The sequence below is a fragment of the Cololabis saira genome, chromosome 11 (assembly GCF_033807715.1).
Source record: "Cololabis saira isolate AMF1-May2022 chromosome 11, fColSai1.1, whole genome shotgun sequence".
Lineage (NCBI taxonomy): Eukaryota > Metazoa > Chordata > Actinopteri > Beloniformes > Belonidae > Cololabis > Cololabis saira.
The window spans coordinates 38082378-38102278 of record NC_084597.1 but is presented as its reverse complement, the minus strand read 5'-3'; the positions used below and the strand labels follow the sequence as shown (position 1 = coordinate 38102278).

General features: G+C 42.0%; 1 protein-coding gene across 2 annotated transcripts in view; it reads left to right on the top strand.

Moving 5' to 3' along the window:
* The window catches only part of tsc1b (TSC complex subunit 1b), a 51841-nt gene that overhangs the window by 31863 nt on the left and 77 nt on the right, over positions 1-19901 (top strand). For both annotated transcript variants that reach the window (XM_061734452.1, XM_061734453.1), the window contains 8 exons: positions 6973-7016; positions 9184-9350; positions 10436-10618; positions 10755-10865; positions 11969-12091; positions 14455-14642; positions 16181-16363; positions 16506-19901. The exon at positions 16506-19901 is cut by the window's right edge. In XM_061734452.1, the coding sequence (XP_061590436.1) occupies positions 6973-7016; positions 9184-9350; positions 10436-10618; positions 10755-10865; positions 11969-12091; positions 14455-14642; positions 16181-16363; positions 16506-17166 (1660 nt within the window). In that variant the 3' untranslated portion in view covers positions 17167-19901. The remainder of the gene's footprint in view (positions 1-6972; positions 7017-9183; positions 9351-10435; positions 10619-10754; positions 10866-11968; positions 12092-14454; positions 14643-16180; positions 16364-16505) is intronic.

Here is a 19901-nt window from a genome sequence, read left to right as displayed (position 1 = left end):
GTGTCTGTCCGCTGCAGGTAGTGCCACCTACCTTCAATATCCCGTGCGGATGACACCACATCATTCAAGATAAGCCCCTCTTCTCACTCGCCCAAGCAAGAAGGGTTGTCTGGTGAGACATTTCCCTCATGTTACTCAGAGAACCAGGGTTATGTAAATAACCTAAAGTTCTCTTTCATAATATTTCGCTCTATGTCTCACTATGGGATATGGTTGCTCCCGTATTGCCAGACAAGCTTATCCAGCGTCCACCAACCCACAGGGAAAAATACTCCGTTCCAATCAGGACAGCAAAACCGCATGTGCCACGCACGGAGCGGAGACGTCCAGCATTTTGAAATGGACAAAAGTGAGAGGTAAGGACAAACTTGCTGCAGCACAGATGTCCTGAACAGAAACTCCCCTGAATAAGGCCCAGGATGCGACCAGGCTTCGAGTCGAGTGCGCACGCAAGCCCACAGGTGGCTGCATTCCTGACTTGTATAAGGCAAAGCAAACGCCTCCACCACCCAGTGGGAAAGGCACTGCTTTGTGACAGGTTTCCCCGTATGGGAATTAGCCCAGCAGACAAAAAGCTGATCGCTCCTCCTGAAATCCCTCGTCCTATCCATGTAAGTCCGCAACGCACGGACTGGACATAACGCATGTGACTGCAGCTCACCTGGTGGGGCAGCAAAAGCCATGAGGTCAATGGGAGAACATGAACCCACCACTTTGGGCACTTTGGGCCGTGCTGCCTCACTCTGGACAGAATGGGGGGTATCAAGGCCAGTGGAGGGAAAACGTACAGATGCTCGCGCGGCCAGGCATGCGCTAGTGCGTCTACCCCGGGGGGAGGGTCCACTACCCGTATACTGGCGCTTCCCTGGACAACAGGTCTGTGCCCATGTTCAGGGCTCCCAGTACGTGCGTCGCTCTCAGGGAGAGAAGACAACCGCTGCTCCATAGGATCAGTTTGCGTGTCAGCATGTGCAACCGACAGGAGCGTAATCCCCCCTGGCGGTTGATGAACATCACCGTCGTCATATTGTTCGTCCTCACCAGGACATGATTCCCATGAGAGACGGAATGAAACGTTTCAGGGAGAGAAACACAGCTGATAGTTCCAGAAAATGTGTGTGTGACCGCTGGAGTGTGGACCTCCAGCGGCCCCTCACAGATCAGCCCTTGTAAATTCCTCCCCAACTTGTCTGGCGTCCGTAGTGACCACCTTCCTGGACAGGGCGGACCCCACGGGCACCCCGTGGGTCAGAAAGGACGGGACTCACCAGTGACACAGTGCCCTGGCGCATCCCGGTGTGACCGGTTCTCTCCGTGCGCCCTGACGCACAGGATCCAGCCGGCATGAGACCACCCAAAACTGGAATTCCCTCATGTGCAGGTGGCCGACATGGACTACGAGAACGGCAGACGACATCAGCCCTAGTAACCAAAGACACAATCTGAACTGAACAGATTTGCCCCAGATAAAAATGGCGGGCTATAGCCTTATCTTAGCCTTAACGCTGAGCACCACACAGTGTCGACACAAGCCGGGAACGTAGATAGCTAGTCGGCTGTGTTTCAGCCCGAGGCAGCTTGAGCAGACCTGGTGTGGATCCCTGCTCGATATCTTGTTCCCACAGGGACAGGCCCCGAAGTCTCCGTGCCCTCTGGTGTGAGGGGTTTTGCCTCCATGCCCTGGTGTGCAGTCGGGTAGTCGAGGCAGTTAGCTGGCGTGCTAACTGGGAAAAGTTGAGAAATTAGCTGGTGTGCCAACACTCGGTACTCGAGCAGCCGTGGTGAGGCGACGCGGACAGTGCCAACCAAGCCGTGTAGCACAAAATTCGATCTGGTGTGACGGACAAAGCAGATAATAAACATCCAAACATCGTTAGTCTTTATTAATAACTTAGTTCTCCACATACTACTGGCCACAGACAACATCAACTCGTTGAATGTGGGTTTATTTTTTACGCAGAATGATGGAGAAAGCAACTTAGGAGGCTTTCAAACTGTTCTCACTAACTTTCTCATAATTTTCTGTTGAAAGACTGCAGAGAAGCCTCAAAGTACTCCAGTAGTTTATTCTGAAAATGGACATGTTTAGTCTCCAAGTGTTGTTGGAGTTTTGATGGCTTGATGCGTTCATATTAAAGTGATGCTCAACAAATAGCACTCAATGTCGTTTCTTTTCCTTCGCTTTCTTTGAAGATAAATCCAAAGCTTAGATGGGTTTCGGAGTATTTTTGGTTCTTTTCTCTTTTGTGTTTTTCCCCTTCCCTGCCACCTGTGGCCTTGAAAGAGGCAGGACTATTGTTAAGGTTGAGCGGCTGCAGAGCTGGAGGACCGAGTTAGTACGCTGATCCAACCTACTTCAGAAAACCTAGTAACGTTACCTACAATAGTTCAGGTTATGAGGGAGCATACGCTCCGTGTGCTTATCAGTTATGACCATCTGCAACTCTGCTGGATTTGCAACAACAGTGCAGGAGTCAATGCGTGGTTGTAATGGCGTCATTGACTGCACCTGTGAGTGGGTGGCTATAACCTGCCTGGAATGAGTCAAGGAAAGACATTCTGTTTGCCATGTTGTTGTTGACACTGGGATCCTCTCTAAGACTCTTAATGTTAACTTTTAATGATAAAGCCTTTGCTTTCTTGACTTTAGCCTCCATTTTATGTTGCACGTCAATGAATCAGGTTATAACATACATTGGGGGCTCGACCAGGAACAATTTGAACTTGTTGTGGAGACTAAATGTTTTTTCCTGTGTATTGGGTCATGAAGGCTATAGATTAACTGAACCACTGAATCACATTTATAGTGCATGTTGGGTGCAGGATTTCTGAAAGCTGTTCTCTAAGCTACCAGGGGATTTTAAGGCTTTGTGTTGCATGAGCTTGGAGCTCTTTTGAGACCATCTACTGACAGTCTTTTGGCCTAGTGATGTACTTGGTGCAGTCATGCTTTGGTCTTCAGATGAACTATGTAGTGAATTAGTGTGTCGGGTAGGCTCAGATATTACCTTGCTGTGCATATTATAAGATGAAGATGTGAGTCTATTATGTTTTTGTGTGTTATGGTGTGTTTTTGTGTCATAATCTGCCCACTTTTGTTGGCCCATTTCTGGATGTTACTAGTTTAGTGAAAATGGTAACTTTGTGATAGTGAGCCGCACTACTAGGGATCTGACTTTGAATTTGTGGAGTGTGATACACCTTTTGTGCTGTTTGCTCTATTTCTGAGTTGTTTAATAGCTTAATAATCTGTTTAGTTTGTGGCTACTGATTTCAGATTTGGTCACACTCTCACTTGGTATTGATCCTCATAATTGAGTGTATTAGGTTTCCCAATAATGGCCTGGTGAATTATTGAACTGTTTGGCCATCTGTATGTGATGTGGAAACCTGAGCTTGTCACACTTGGTCATCAAGTTTAAGCATTGATTGCACATGTGTAACAGTAATAGTTCAAGTTTGATTTTAGGTAACTTTTTTGTCTTCTGTGAGTTTTCCTGATGGGTTCGGTAGTCCTATTTCTGCAGCTTTGAGGGGGTGGATGTAACTTGCCTGGCATGAGTCACAGGAAGCTCATCATTCTTGCTGCAGATTGTCATGTTGTTGTTGGCACTGGCTACTTCTCCGAGGGCCTGTCTCACAAAGGAGTATCAACAAACTCAAAGTCAAAATAACTTTCAGTCAACAAGTTCAGAGTTCAGAAAAACTGAGTTTTGAGTTTCAGAACAGGTGTCCACAGTTGGTTCAATCAACTCTTGGGTATGTTCACTCTGAGATACTGCGACTATAAAAAGCCATCATCAACGAAATCTCCAGTAGCATGATTCACCATGGCAATGCATTGTAAGCGGAAGTGATCTTCCTATTTTGGTTTGCTGGAACGGAACATATTAGTGCAATTGTATAAAGAATACAAGCACACATTCAGACAAACGTACAACACTGCTGCAGCAAAGCAGAGAACTGACATAGGAAAAAATTGCAGAGTAAGATAATGCGTAGGCGAATTAAAATTAATGACTGTTTCCTATGAATGCAAATTAATGTAGATGCATTATTGTCATGTAGGCACAATCCTTTGAGCAAAAATATCAAAAGAATCTTGAAAAGGTTGAAGGTGAAATGGGCCATAAAACACCACACACCAAACAGGCTTGGTTCTATTCACTTTTAAAACATTTTAGAGGAATGGAAATGTCAAGATAAAATCATTCAAGCAGGGAAATATCAGTGCAGTCAATACACCCAGGCATACTGTTAATTGATGACTTTGTCGCTACGGGTAAAAGAAAAAAAACTGTCCGTCACTTTGATCAGTTCTGCGTCATTCACTTTTTAATGTGATAATTTAATAAAATGGACACTTGGAAATAACAGCTTATAAAATCAATTATTAAGTGATAATTGTGATGCACTGAAGGATAATAATATAAGCTGACTGACAAAAAAAAAAGACCCATCGCTCTTTAAAAATCCTCAGGGTGTCACACGAGTATAGGTTACGCCTGTTTTGACTTTTTGGATCTTCAATATATTTTTTTAACACATGGAACTTGTCATTGATCAGGCCTCTCTCAAATGCATTTTATGTGATTGATTTTTTTTGATGAACTTGAACTCGTTTCAGCTTCATGTAGGAAAAGGAGACAAAGTAACTCAGGGTATGTTGAAGTAAACCTGCCCTTGACCAGGTTTATTTCACAGAGTCAGTTACTTCGGTCTATGAATATGAGTTACCTCGCTTCCTGAAACACCTTCGACTGAACCCACTTGCCCTCAGTGTTACGTAACCCTGTTTTGTGAAATGGAAAAGTCAGTTACCCTGAATTCAGTTTCAACATAACCTTAACTTAAACGGATCCCAAAACTATTTTTCTTAGCCTTTACTTTCTGGACTTGTTGAGCCTCTGTTTTATGTTGCGGTCCAACCAATTAGAATACCAGCTAATGTTAGTCATGTCACATTAACGGAAAGCTTAAATTATTTTGGCACCCCACACCCCCACTGAACCTCCACAGACCCCTAAGGTCACGATCCCCTGTTGTGTAAAAACCTGCTAAACCCCTTTAACACGTTCTTTCCAACTAGGTGAATAACTTGACTGAAAACTGAGTGTCTCAGTTACCAAGAATAAGACTTGGGAGATAATTCATTTGATTTAAGAAGATTTAATTACACAGTTGCATGCAAAAGGGTCAAAACATACATCATGTATCTCGATGCAGAATGCGCAAGGTCTTCTGTTCAACTGAAAAAGCTTGGAAACCCTCCGAGGGGCTGCTTTGATGTTTTCAAGATCCAGTTATATTTGTAGTTTAGTGGGTTCTGGGTTTTTTCTGGGTTTCTTTCTTTTATAAAGGGTTTTACCCATAGAGAGTAATTAGAGGTCTGTAAAAGACTTACTAGCGACTGTCATTCTGGGGTCTGATGTTTGGCTGTCTAGTGGCCACAGAGGTCAGTGGTGCTGCATCTTTATAGGGATTCTATGAACTGGTGTGAGAAAGGAAAAAAAAAAAGTGTGGAGTTTGATGAGAAAAAAATGTTTCCCAAACTACTGAGAACATCAGATTATAGCCTTGGCCGACTGCAGGTGTAGACTAGTACTCTGCCCAAACAAGGATTAGTGGTCTGGATCATCTCCATCCATCCATCCATTTTCTACCGCTTATCCGTTACCGGGTCGTGGGGGACGAGACGTTCCCAGGCCAGCAGAGGAACTTATGGCACTTTTCCACTAGTACCTACTCGGCCCTACTCATCGGGTCAACGAAGAAAACAACAACACTAAAGATGTAGAACATGGAGAAGATGATATATGTGCTACTGGGTCTGTGGCTTGTGTTTGATATTAAGTTAAAAATTGAGAGTGAGAGAAGCTTCAAGCGGCGGCGCTTTTTTTTAGTTCATCTTGTTGCTGCTGAAAAGTCAGCTGGAGCCGCGAGCAGCTAAGAAGTGACAGAGCTCCTGGAGGATCTGGTCGTTCCTTATCGCCCGTCTAGATCCCTTTTTAATTCTCTCCTCAGCCACCAGGTTTATGAACATCTGCACCTCAGAGTTGGATCAGAAACAGACTTTTGCGCTGCCATTGCCAGTTGAATAAAATGAACCAGAAGCCGTCAGAGTCTCTTTCTCTGATGTCACATCCTGACTCAGACGTCTGACTCCAACCCCCCGACCAATCGGTGGCCTGTAGTGTGATGATGTCAGATACAGCCGACTCAGCCACTTAGAACCTCGGCAGAATAGATACAGAAAAGTATCTACTCGGTACGTTAGACCCCTAGTGGAAAAGAACCAAACCCAGTTGAACCTGTATCATCTCTCAAGTCTTATTCTTGGTAGCTTGGATACTCAGTTTTCAGGCCAGTTATTCACCTAGTTGAGGTTTAGGAGGTTTTTCCACAACACTCCCCTGGTTGCAGACCCCTGCCTTTAAGTAAAGTTGATGACATGGCCTGTACACAGTCATGGAGGGCAATTTCTGATAAGCATGAAAAATAGTGTCATATTTTTAAACTGAACCACAGGTCATTACCTCATAGGTGGACTGGGAGTCCAGGTGGTCATAAACGTCACTGAAGGGCTTCCTGTGTCTCACTATAGTCTCAGCTTTGTGCTCTTGCCCATTTCAGATCCCTTGTGGGGCTATCATTCCTCACTGGAGCTGAAACTGATGGACACTGGTGATTAATCTGGAGTCGTTCAATGATCAGACCTTTTGTACGCAGACAAGAGCCAGATGTGGTTGTTTTTTTTGTTCAACGTGAAAGGGCCATTTGTGTGATAGACTGTTCACCTCTAATGACATCAGTGATTAAGTAATGGGATATGTTCTGGAGTTTCAGAGCAACAAGGTGGAGGTTAACCAGTGTGAGAGCAAATGTAAATGTCTTATCTTGAACAATAGATGTATGTCACATTAAGTGTTAACAGATCACTTTTATAACCTGCATGTTTTGTTCTTTTTCCAGATTACCTTTGCCAAGTAAGTCGGCTGACTGGACACATTTTGGAGGTAAAAACCACAACTCAGCAGTGTTGGACCGAGAGTGGGAGATCAGACGATATCACAGATGATCTTATTTTGTTGTCTGATCTACTTTTCGGAGGAATGGTGTAGGTCATTAAACTGGAAAGGCACACAGAGAGCCCAGTCCTCCACCGTGGCCACAAAAAAATCTGCTCTGCAGTTTTAACGAAAGCGTTCAAAATCCATACATGAATTTAGGCATCCTGGCAATTGTTTGCACAGCGAGCTGTGGTCACGCAAGTTCAGGGAATATTGTGATTCCACCTCAGAAAACCATGAGACAACACCTTTACGTTGTGCACTGACAGATTAGGCTGTCATGAAGGCTGCAGCCAGATCAGCTCAGCATGGAAAATGATTTGTCATCAGCTCTGAAACATGAGCATCATGTTGAGGGGTTACCTAACTGGACAGGGAATTTAGTTCAACTCCCAAAAAAATTCCCACAGTCACATAGAACATGCTGAACTCAGAAAGGAAAAAGTTTGCTGTTTAGACTTTTCTTCCCTGCCTTTGTACGTTTGCCAGGCCACAGAAAAAAAGAAGAAAAAAAAACAAAATCAAATTTTCTTCAGCAGTTTACAACGACATGGAAAAATAGGACGAAACTGTCTGCCAACATCTAATTACTCCTCTGGAATTTAATAATGTCCTCTGGTTGGCTGATGGGAGTCATGTAATTTGAATTGCATTGAAAACAAGTCTCCATTCTTCAGTTGTGGCTGACGGGGTAAAAAGTCTCTCAGCGAGAGTTTTGAGGCACTAAATCAAGCCTGCGAGGGAGATTTTTGACATTTCTGTTTCCCTGCTTAACATTTTTACAAACAAAGCTCTGTGTCCAGAGTTGTTTTGGGGAGCTCAGTTAAAACACAGTCTCACAGCTGGTGGGCGGGGGGGGGGGGGGTGGGCTTACTTATCAGTAGACTGCTCCAGCTGGTGTAGATGTCCAAGTATACTCCGTTTTAAATAAAATTGTCCCCTATGAAGCAGACAGTGGTTGTGGTACATGTCCAGAAAAGGTTGCATAGCCTCAAATTGGAAAAAAGGTTTTACTTTATTTCATTGCAGACAGTGTGAACTCAAGTTATTACTGATAATTTGGCTGTTCAGGTTTTAATATTTTAAAACTCATGCCTTTAGGTATTTTAAGACTTTATCACATTATGAAAAAAGTTGTAACAGGTCTTATTTGGGGCAGCTGAGTGTGACGATAATTTGGTACAAAAGCAGTGTCCATGGATGGATGTATTGTTTATAACCAAAGATGAGCAGAGAATCTCCACTCATAAAATAACGAGTAAAAGGGGACTTCCATATCTCTCCTTCTACAGCACATACTACCTTAAACTCTTAAAGTAGCATGTCAGTCTGTAAAGGGCACAAGTAAAGCTATCCCCCCATGATCTCTGACCCCTCAGATGGCACTGCATCAAGAAATAGCAGTCGTTAATACATTATATAATCAGCTCAGGAAGGACATTTACTGTGCGAAAAAAAACAAACATTATCTTAACTTCTTCCAGAGGTGATGTTGACGTCTCCAAGACAACTGAGATTGACTCTTAAACACTGGAAACATGTATTGTACTTGTATAGCCAGTATGCATAAACCAGTATGCCAGATCCCCCCAAGAGCACAAAGGCATTACTGAGGGAGAAAAGGGTACAAATACTGGGCAGGTTTGCTGTCAGCAACAGATAAGTCGTGGACAACTTTACTTTACTTGAAGGTGTCGTTGCTGGAGTAATGGGATACCAGATACCATTAAAGATGTATCTTCAGTGCTAGAACACCTTTAAGTGATGTGAGAAGAAACGTCGAGCCTGAACAAATTATATGAAATATAATGTAAAAACAAATGAAAAATCTTGGTTTGATTCTGTTTTCTTATTTGCATTTTTCCAATTGGTCCAACTTTTTTTGATTTGGGGTTTTTGTATGAACAGAACTGGATGCATGTCCAAATATTCCCGCTTGTTGCACAGATGTGGCCGCCATCTGGCACTCCATAATTTATTATTTTTTTTATTTTACTTTCATTACTTATGCTGTTACTTGAATGATAGTAAACGTCTTTTTTCTTTTTTGTTGTGTGCATGTGTCAGATGTGTGATTGGGTTCATTACATTATTATCACCGTGGTTTGCCCAGGCTCTGCTCCACTGGACGAGCTTCACACGCTGCGCAGCCAGCTGCTCCTGCTGCACAACCAGCTGCTGTTCGAGCGCTACAAGAGGGAGCAACACGCCGTCCGCAACCGCCGCCTCCTCCGACGCATCATCAACGCCACTGCACTGGAGGAGCAGAACAACGCTATGGTGAGTTCCAATTTGCTCACAATTGACAGTTTATTAAATACCAGCGAAGGTCTGTTGCTTTCCTAGAAACAAAACTTCTATATTAATAGACGCAAAAGTGGGACAACTTTGTTCACAAGTTTCATCCTTCAAGAAAGTTGTTTGTTTTGAACCGGTAGAAGGTGAAAATCCATCTCAGTTCCTCAAAGACATCCGGTGTTGAAAGGCACTGGTAGTCTTTTATAAAACCAGCTCTCTGATCAGTTGTGTATTTTCTGCAGCGCAATGATGCATTATATTTCCTAACGGGTTACTGGTTTAGAAACGAGACTGTTGGGCTTTTATGACTCCAGCGTTGAGATGGAATCAAAATGCTGAAACAGTAAATGTTCTTGTAGGGCTGGGCGATATATCGAGATTTTAATATATATCGATATATTTTCAAACGCGATATGGTACGAGACAAAATCGTTTATCGATTATTAAAAATAAAATATTAAATAAAAATAAAAATATTAAAAAAAAAAAAATTAATGATTTGGATATAGCTTATTTTGTGACAAATTGACTTGAATGTTTTATTTGAGATTTGCACAAATGTTTTGTTATTTGCACAACTGTCAACCTCAGTGGAAAAGTCTGCCTGTTACTGTCTACATTGTATTAATTGCACAGTGTATTTTAATATAATTGTTATGCAGGGAAGGGATATTTGTTTTATTTTATTCAAGAAGCATTTTTATTCTATATATGCAGGCAGTATTTTTATTTCATTTGTTTTATACATTTTGATATTGTGCAGACCTCTGTTAATAAAGGAACCTGTGTGACATTTGGCACGAGGCTTTGTATTAAAACTGACTGTTTTTTTAAGGGTTTGCCTCAGAAAAAAATGAAGCTAACAGAGATGCTATGCTATAATGCTTTGGGGGAAACCCCAATTATGTCACAGAAAAAATATTGATATATATCGATTATCGCCATTCAGCTAGAAAATATCGAGATATGACACTTGGTCCATATCGCCCAGCCCTATGTTCTTGTGCAAATATTAAAAAAAAAATAGTTTTTGTGTCTGATAACCTCTTCACATTTTGTCTGTGCAGAAGGGCCAGTTGAATCTGCAGAGTGTGGAAATATTGTCGCTGAGGGAGAGCCTGCAGGTTGAGCACCAGCGGTACCAACAGCTGTGGGACGACCGCGAGACGGTGGTGACCAGGCTGCATGGTCAGATCAGACAGCTGCAGCAGGGCCGGGATGATTACTACACCAAGAACCAGGAGCTGCAGGTATATATGCACATGTGTATTCCACACAAATGTATGCATTATGGCATATTTGTTCATAAATGTTAAATACATCCAATTTTGACATTTTAATAGTTGATATAAAACAAATGGTGTAACCTGAATCTGTTTCTTACAGAGCAAGTTACAGGAGTGTCAGAAGCGGATGGATGAGCTAGAGGCGGAGCTACAGAGAGCCAACAACAAAGTCTGCCACACTGGTCACCTCCTCAATCAGATGACTATCAAGGTAAAGACAGCTGGAGCTGTGATCTCTGGCTTTGAACATGTTTGACTACTTATGTTATAACTGACACCTGCTCATCAAGCAGCTGCAGAACCAGAACACCTGTGATGGATTTAAACACTTGGTACCATCAAATCTGTAGTTCATTGCCAATGTGAGTGCACTTCCAAGTCCTTTTGTTCTTTTTAATTCTGAAAAATGAAAGAGACATAAACTCAAGACTATGTTCTTGTATATTTACCTGTATGATGTAAGTGTTTTTTTGTTATATGGGGGGAAGTGATGGCCCAGTTGTATAACGTAGAAGTGTGTTCTCATTGTAATAGCTTTTGGCACAATATCATTGTGATAAATAGATTTGAAATTCATTATAGGCCTATTTTCACTTGAAGATGTCATTGCCGGCTCTAACGTTGTATACCACCTTTAATCATCAGTATAACAGCATTTGCTGACAAATCCATGTGTCTATCAGTCTTTATCATCTAATGAATAAGGGCGTTGCTTTTGTTTTATTCACGTATACCGTACTTTTTTCACTCCTGTTTTTCTAAATGAAACATACTGGGCAGAATGTTGCCGTCAGGGGAACATCTGAGCCGGTCTTGTGGAGTTTCAACAGTTTCAGCATGCCCCTATCCTTTTCACACCACTGACTATCCCAAGCTTTGGTTGCCTTGGAGATGTTTTCTCACCCTTTTTATTTTTGGGTCAGCCATATGGGGTGTCTTGGGTGTTTTTCTGCCCCCTGGGGTTTGTATGAAGTCTGTTTCCCTCTTCTTACTTAAAATCCTATTAAAATTCAGGAAACATGCTTTTAATATCCAGCAGTAAAAGAACAGTCACATGAAGGTCCTTATTTATGACAAATCAGATAGAATGAATTACATTAGAAATAAATTGAATGATTCAACAACAATATAAAATATATATTTGTTAGTTTTTTGTGAGTCATCATTTCCAGCATCTTGTTAAAAACTTTGTAAATGGACCAAGATCACTGAAAAATGTGTCACACTTCTCCAGATGCCTTTTGCCAGGTATTATTTGTAGCGTAATTGCGATTTTGCCCTCCGTCAAAATTGTTTGTCATTTTTGTCCTTCAGCTGAACAACAGCGAGGGTACCCAGCAGCAGATGAGCTTCCTGAACAAGCAGCTGCTGCTCCTCGGGGAGGCACATAAGCTGTCCATGCAGGAATTACAGCACGCCGGCACCGATAACACAAAGGTATGGCAGGAGGAAGGGGACGTTTGCGATGTTTGGAATTGTACATCACATCAAACTATGACACGGAAACACTTTTAGCTTCATTTATGTTTTATTTGAAGTCCATGGGAATTAAAAAAAACTCTTTAATTTAAGGAATTACTGAACTATTAGTACATAAGTTAATCACGGAGGTTGTATGTGTTTTTCTTTCAACAAAATCTGTCAGCATCGGATCTTGTAAAGTTGTAGCTTTTTCTTCTCATTACTGGAATTTATGGCACTTTTCCACTAGTACCTACTCAGCTCTGCTCATCTCAACTCGGCTCGACTCAACTTGGCCTGGTTTCTTTTCCATTACAATTCAGCACCTGGAGCAGAAATAGGCGAGGTTGGAGCGATTGTGTCACAAATGAAGAAGAAAACGACACCAAAGATGTAGAATGAGACTGAGAAGAGGCTTCAAGCGGCGAGGCTTTTCACTTATTTTTATCGCTCCATCTAGATTCCTTTTAATTCTCTCCTCAGCCACCAGGTTTATGAACATCTGCACCTCAGAGTTGGACCACGGAGCAGACTTTTCCGCTGCCAATGCTTGTTGAATAGAACGAACAAGAAGCAGCCGTTGGAGTCGCTCTTCAAATGATGTCACATCCTGACTCCGACATCTTATTGGCCAATCGGTGGCCTGTAGTGTGATGATGTCAGATACAGCCGACTCAGACGCTTAGAACCTCTGCAGAATAGATACAGAAAAAGCATCTACTTGGCACGTTAAACCCCTAGTGGAAAAGTGCCAAACTGACTCGAACAGAGTAGGTACTAGTGGAAAAGCGGCATTAGATTTTCTTTGGAATTCAATTCGATATAGCTACTTTATTGTCCCACCACAGCAGGAAACTCTAGTGGACATTTAAAGAAGGGTAAAAGTAGAATTGAGTACAACGTTAATGTAATACATTACAGAGGTGGGACTTTGTCACTCTTATGATTGTAACTTTATGTTTTAAAGGGTTAAGATGATAATTTGCAAAGGTCTAAATGTCAAAATGTCAGTCCAGAGGATGTGATGATACTTTTATTTTATTTAAGTCGGGAAATTAGACCGGGTTAATGTTCTGGGATAATGCTTGAAAGTCCTGGATACTGATGTTTTTTCCTGAAAGTTTCTTTTTCTCATGTGTTTTTATTTCTCCCACTTCGACTCCTACAAGTTGTCTGCTTCCTGCTATTCTTGGGCCAGCATGCTGGCCCCCACCGCCGTATGCCCTGCTGTAATGTGTTACATGTGCTGCAGACAGGGCTGTGAGCAAGAAAGCAGAAAACTGTGGAGTCTGAGTTATCCAATGGAGAAAGCATGTGATGGCACCATTCCTAAACTACCTCACAAATCTTCTTGTGTAATTGTTTTTCTGTTAAGGGGAAGTAACAAAGTATATGCACTGATATAGTTATATTGATTGAGCAGTACCAGCCAGGCTCCAGTCTGTAATGTTTTTAGTGTGTAACCTCTAGGGCTGGGGATCCATTCAAATGTCAAGAATCGATTCGATTCCGATTCTTAAGATTCGGAAACGATTATCAAGATTTGATTCGATCCGATCCGATTCCGATATTGATTTGGGTTAGTGTTATTAAAACTGTTTTTTGAGCTGTTGCATGAATTATATGACTGTAGTTATGCAAAATAATAATACTAGTATTATATTGACATTCAACAGCAAGTATTGCAGCTAATGATGCTGTAAGGACCAATCAGCTCCCAGAATGCTGATAGAACTGCTTTCAGAAACATCGTGTGGGTCAGAATTACCAAACAGATCCAGGGAGAAAACAGAGACGGAGGAAATCGTTTTTATTTTTTCCCACATTCCGTTTTTATTTGTTCCATTTTTGGTTTATTTTGGTTTTTAATTTTTGAGAATTAGTTTTTTAGCATTTTTTGCAAATGTAACCCCAAGACAGTATATAAAGTAATGAAATATAGACAATTTAAACAATATAAAGCAATTATAACTGAACACTTTAATGTTTTCATACCTTTAAACATATTCAAAGGCAAAAACATGGCACCAGTTATTCTCGTGTCCAACAAAACATTACTTTTTTGGGGATAAACAAAAATAACCAAAAGTTGTAATGTAATGATGGAAAAAAAAACAAAAACATAAATAAATAAAAGAAAATAACCCCCCCCCCCCCCCCAAAAAAAAAATTAAAAAAAATCGATCTTTAGACATATGAATGGATTTTTAGTAATTAATATGAGAATCGATTTATAATTGGGAAATCGATTTTTTTCAACACAGGCCCTGACAGGTTGTTAACCCTGACTTTGATTTCTTTTTCATTTCTGCCCTTTATTCTGCTGGACGACCAACTAGGAGGTTCAAATGCTGAAAGTGTCCTCTGCGAAGGAGGTGGAGACAATAAGACAGAGTCTGCTGGTTCAAGGACAAAAGCTGGAGGCAGCACAGCAGAGAGTTGCTGAGCTGGAGAACCTTCTCTCCAAGAAGGAACATCTCATCGCAGAGCAAAAGAAGTTCCTTGAAGATGTGAAGTGTCAAGCAAAGTTAGTATCTAAGTCTCTCAAACTCGAAGTTTCTCTAAAACAAATATGCATATTGTTAAGCATCCAGCCACCCTTTCTGTGCTATTAATTTATCTTTTGCTTATGTTGTATCACATAAAGTTGAGATGTATGGTGATATACAGCACAGAAGCGAGTATGATTGGGATTCCTCTGCCACCACAGAACCGGGACACTTTTCATCCGACCAGCAAATTTACAAAAGAACGACAGCAAAAGCAAAACATCAAGGTGTTTGTGTGGTCAAATCAAAGAACCCAACCCAGTTACAATGCTGTGATGTGACTTTAAAAGGGCTAAGAATCCCTGAAAATCTCATCAAACTTAAGCTGGGCATACACTGTGTGATATTTTAAATCGTTTGATTCAGCCCCATCTCACACTCCACGACTAGATCACTGAGTTCAAAAGTTCACACCCCACGATTTATGCTCTCACACTGTACGTCCCAATGCTCTGATGCGACCCGTCTGCTCACACTATACGATCATAATCCTCACGTCGGACTTCTGTTACTGGAACTGCAACGTCAAAAAGAAGTGGAAGAGGAGGAACCCGGAAGTGGGAGACACCGAAGATGCTCAGCAAAAACAAACGCCCTGCCTTAAGCCTGAATTATGGTTCCGCGTTAAATGGACGGCGTAGCCGTACGGCCTAGGGTACGCGGAACCATAAATCATCCTTTAGCAATTTGTGCCATTCTGTGTGGCGATAAATGAAAAAAGATTAGACAACGTCGTGATTGGACAAGGAATTGGCTGGGCAGACGTGGGAAATGCAGTCTTTTTTTTCAGCTATTAAAACATGTTTTGTAATGTGAATTTGCAACACTTTAAACTACAAATAATAGTTTTTGACTTGACATCAGAGATTGCGCATGCTCTCGGTGAAAGGATGATCCAATCGGGTCGTAGCTGCTTCAACTGTGCGATTCCTTCACGAGGAGCGACCAGGATTTCAAACACGTTCGATTTTCTTGCGAGCTCACGATTCGTGATCGGGAGCTCGTCGTGAGGTGTTACTCTCTCGTTGTGAGGTGTTACTCTCTCGTCGTTACCCCACGTTTACTGCACGAGGCACGACCAACGATTGGGTCGAAATCCGACCCGATCCATAAAATAGTCGCACGAGTGGAAAATCGGTTCAAAACGAGTCGACAATCCCACAGTGTCTGCCCGGCCTAAAGCAACTCTGTAAAGTGGGCCAGAATTCCTCCACAACGATCAGTGATAACATTGCACAGAAACTTCAAGTCACTGCTGGTGGTTTTATCAGCAAGTGAGTCGTGGGTTGTTCTTAGTTTTTCATCCACTGCTGTTTTTGCATTTTGGGTAAATGTGTCATGCTGTGTTCTTCCAGTGAGGTTGTATTGTCTGATGAAGTAGACGGGTTATTTCCCTGTTTTTCTGCAAAACCTTAGAGCCGAGAGTCGTTCTTTTTTTTTTTTCCTGACTGCTTGTCTGAATTTGCTTTCTCCTTCCCTCATTCCCCTTGTGCCTTTCTCCTCTGTTTCTTTGCAGGGTGGAGCTTCAGGCCTCAGACAACAGGTATCAAGTTCAAAGGAGAATCACTCAGCTGCTGCAGACTGAACTCTTGCAGCTTTACAGCAGAGTGGAGATGGAAACTCCAGCCTGCAGCACCAGCAGCAGCAGCAGCTTTCCTCCAGGGGGCAGAGCTGACACACACACTCCTGCAGACTCCAGGTTAGCCTGCTCATTTTGACTGTCCAGGTTGCATGTTGGGTTTTCTGTGGATTATTTACAGTTAAATAAATATTGGATGGTTTTTTAATTTTCATTCTGGTATTAATGGTTTTCTTTTACATATTAATATTTTATCTTCCAGTGTCTTGGTTCAAGATGGACCAGGTAAAGTTCACACCAGTGAAGAGGTGCATGACTCCCCCCGGGGTAACGGCAGCACTTTATCGCCAGGGCAACCAATGGCGAGCAACTCTTCCAACTCCATGGCTAACTCCATCAATGGAGGACAGGAACTGGCCCCGCCGTTGTTGGTAGAGCCTTCCCTGACCTGTTCCCACGCCAACCCACTTGCACCCCTGACTGCTGCTGACGCGCCCATCACCGTGGGCTCCTATCCAAGCGCCAAGAGCTTCCTGGGCATGAGAGCTCGCGAGCTGTTCCGCAACAAGAGCGAAAGCCAGTGCGACGAGGAAGAATCCCCGCCACGTCTCGCAGGCCTCGCCCACAGCCTGAAGACTGAGCTTTGCGAGGAGGCCCCCTGCCCGGGCGATGCTGCCGACGTAGACCCCGCACCTCCCCCCGTGCCCACCTCACCCCCTGCCACAGCTGTCGCTACTCCTCTCACTGTTACCACAAACGAACAACCCTTTGAGCCCAAGCAGCGAGTCTCCAGCCAGGAAAGTCCACGCAGAAAGGCAGGGGTGGGGCCGCGGGGCGGCAGAGGTCAGGCCGGGTCAGGTCGGCCCCGGCAACAGCAGCTAAAGATTATGGACTACAATGTAACGCATCATGAGCACAGTTAAGGACATAAGACTGAGTGAGGACTGAGGGCAGACGAACAGAGACTGAAATTTAACCGTGGAGAAAAAGCTACAAATGAGCAAAAGAGTAACATGTCAGCAGCTCTTTTCAATTCAGTGTTATTTGTCCCATTCCCTTGAGTGGACAACAGGATTTCCCCAAAGCTTCTCTGTCCTTTGTTTGTTTCTGTAACAGATCGCTTCAGTGTCTACGTTTACATGCAATCAATAACCCTTTTCTAACCGGAATATTAGCAATAACCCGGTTGTACACGGCCATTTAAACACCAATAACTCCTTTGAATAACTGGAATTTGCTTATATTCCGGTTTTTAAAACCCCAAATATGACCCCTAGGTTACTCCTTTTCTAACCCGAATATTTGGTCATGTATAGTTTAACAGGATATCCCCATTAAAAGGAACAGGAATTTGTTTTCTGCACGTTTTTTCGCAAGGAATCTTGCTCTTTTGAGTCCAGGAAGTTCTTATAAACATGGCCAAACGCAAGACCAGGAGGAGACTAATCATTTTGGCTGAACATTTTGGCATTTGTAGATGGTAGAAAGTACAGCGATAGACAGATTTACAAAAAGGTGAGCGAAAAGTTGCGCAAAGCAGAATTTGTACGAACGCCAGACCAGATCAAGCTCCGCTGGAAGACGCTGAAAAAGGCGAACTACAGTGCCGAGAAACAAGACGACTTTTACTGTTCATTATCCGCCGTGCTGCTGTTATTGTTGTTCTCCGTGCGTCGCTGGTTTGATCCAGATATCTCAAATGATTAATCACCATGTATACAGGGATAACCCTGTTAGCTCACGCATGTAAACAGATTATTCCCAATGTTTCACTTTCAGTAACCGGAATATTGACCTTAACCCCAATTTTGATTGCATGTAAACGTAGTCAGTGTCATGACATTTTTCAGAATACGAGATAAAAAGTTGATGTTTTACCAGTGAACATGCAACACTTTAAACTATGAGACTGCTTAAAGATGCACTAACAGGATTTCATGGCGTTATTAAAAACCTAGAGGTCACAGTGAGTATCACGTTTTAATGCACAGTTCACCTAAATAAAAAAATGACAATGTTGTTCCTACTTAATTCTATTTGTATTTTATGACATAGGAATTTCAGGTTGTTTCTATCCTAGTTTTGTGATGCTTGTCTGACAGGGAAATGAGTGAAATTGTGATTGTGATTCTTAGAGTTGATCAGGTCTTAAAAAGCCTCTGTGGAATAAAACGTTAGGACCGGGGATTATCCAAAGAGATGGGAAGGATTTCTTGTAGGATAATTTTCCTAAAAAGAAAAACATTCGAAAAGATTGGACCAATCCACGTGAGTCAATTGCAATAAGCAAAATTCTGTATTATGTAGTTTTGATTTGTGGACCGACAGTTAATGAAGACAAAGAACCGATAAACATGCTTTACTTTTTATAGCAGATAGTTTTTACAATAATACTTAGGTCAGTACGCCGTTTGAAGATGCAGACTAGCCACGTGTCCCAACAGCAATGTTTGTGTTACTATTTTCAAGATCTCTTCCGTTAGAAATGACACCCTTTGAACTACAATCTGCAATTTTCTCAAAGATTCGAATCATACGATGCAAATGGCTTCACAACCCAGGATGTTTTGGTGGCACAGTCAAACGCATCGCCGTGGGCCAAAAGCCCAGCTGCCCAAGAACCAGCAGACAAGAGATATTTAGTATTTTCTGGGAAGACCATTACTGAATGGAGTAGAAACCTTAAAAGTGTAAGAGTATTTACCAAAATAACAGTTATCACGGCTGCATATAATGTAAGCTGCAGCGACTAAAGTAGTTTTTCCTTTCCCTAAGTTCCATTCGTCCTGCATTTATCTTTTAATCCATGAATTTATTTATTTATTTATTGGATCGTCTGTATACTTTGCTCACACACACATAACACGCTCTAAATTATAAATGACACTTCTCAAGTAACACACGACCAATCCTTCAAAATTATTATATTCTCAAATGTAAACGTTAGTGCCCCGCTCATTTCAATTATGTTATTTCAGACACGTTTGGTCCACTGGGTTTCCTTTTTATAGGCCTGGCAAACACAGGCTGCTTTTCCTTTTTTTTTTTTCCCTCCCTCCCCTGTTTGTTTTTAGAAGTAAACTGATTGTAAAACTATTCTGAATCCTGTTGTCCACTGGGAACTCCTGCTGCCACTTCTTTCTGCCTCTCTATCTAAAGCATGTTCAACAATCCTCTTTAAATGCCAACCGTAGTAGCTACAGCAAACCAAGACAGAAGGTACAATCAGCACAAACAGAAGAGAAAAAGAAAAAAGAAAAAGAAGAAAGCAGGACTCAAACCAGAGCTGGAGAATCTGGGACAAAATGGCAAAAAAGGAAGTTCTTAAAGCAGTGGCTTGTGTGTAACTGTGAACAATAAAGATCGTCTTTAATGTTTTGCACTACAATGTTGACTTTTCTGTTGTTTCCCCTGTGAACATAAACACAACTTTGAAAATCCCCTCTTTGTCTTATAGTCAGCAAATCACTTGGAACTTTTAGAGGAAAACTATTTACTTGGATATTACTTTCAGCTCTGAGATTTCAATATTTTCTGACATTTGTACAAATAGTAATGTTTAATTTCAAGTACAATCACATTATTTCTCTTAAACGTTACAGGAAAATGTTGAAAAAGATGTTGGCAGGAGATCTGGATGTTGAAAAATGGAAGTTTC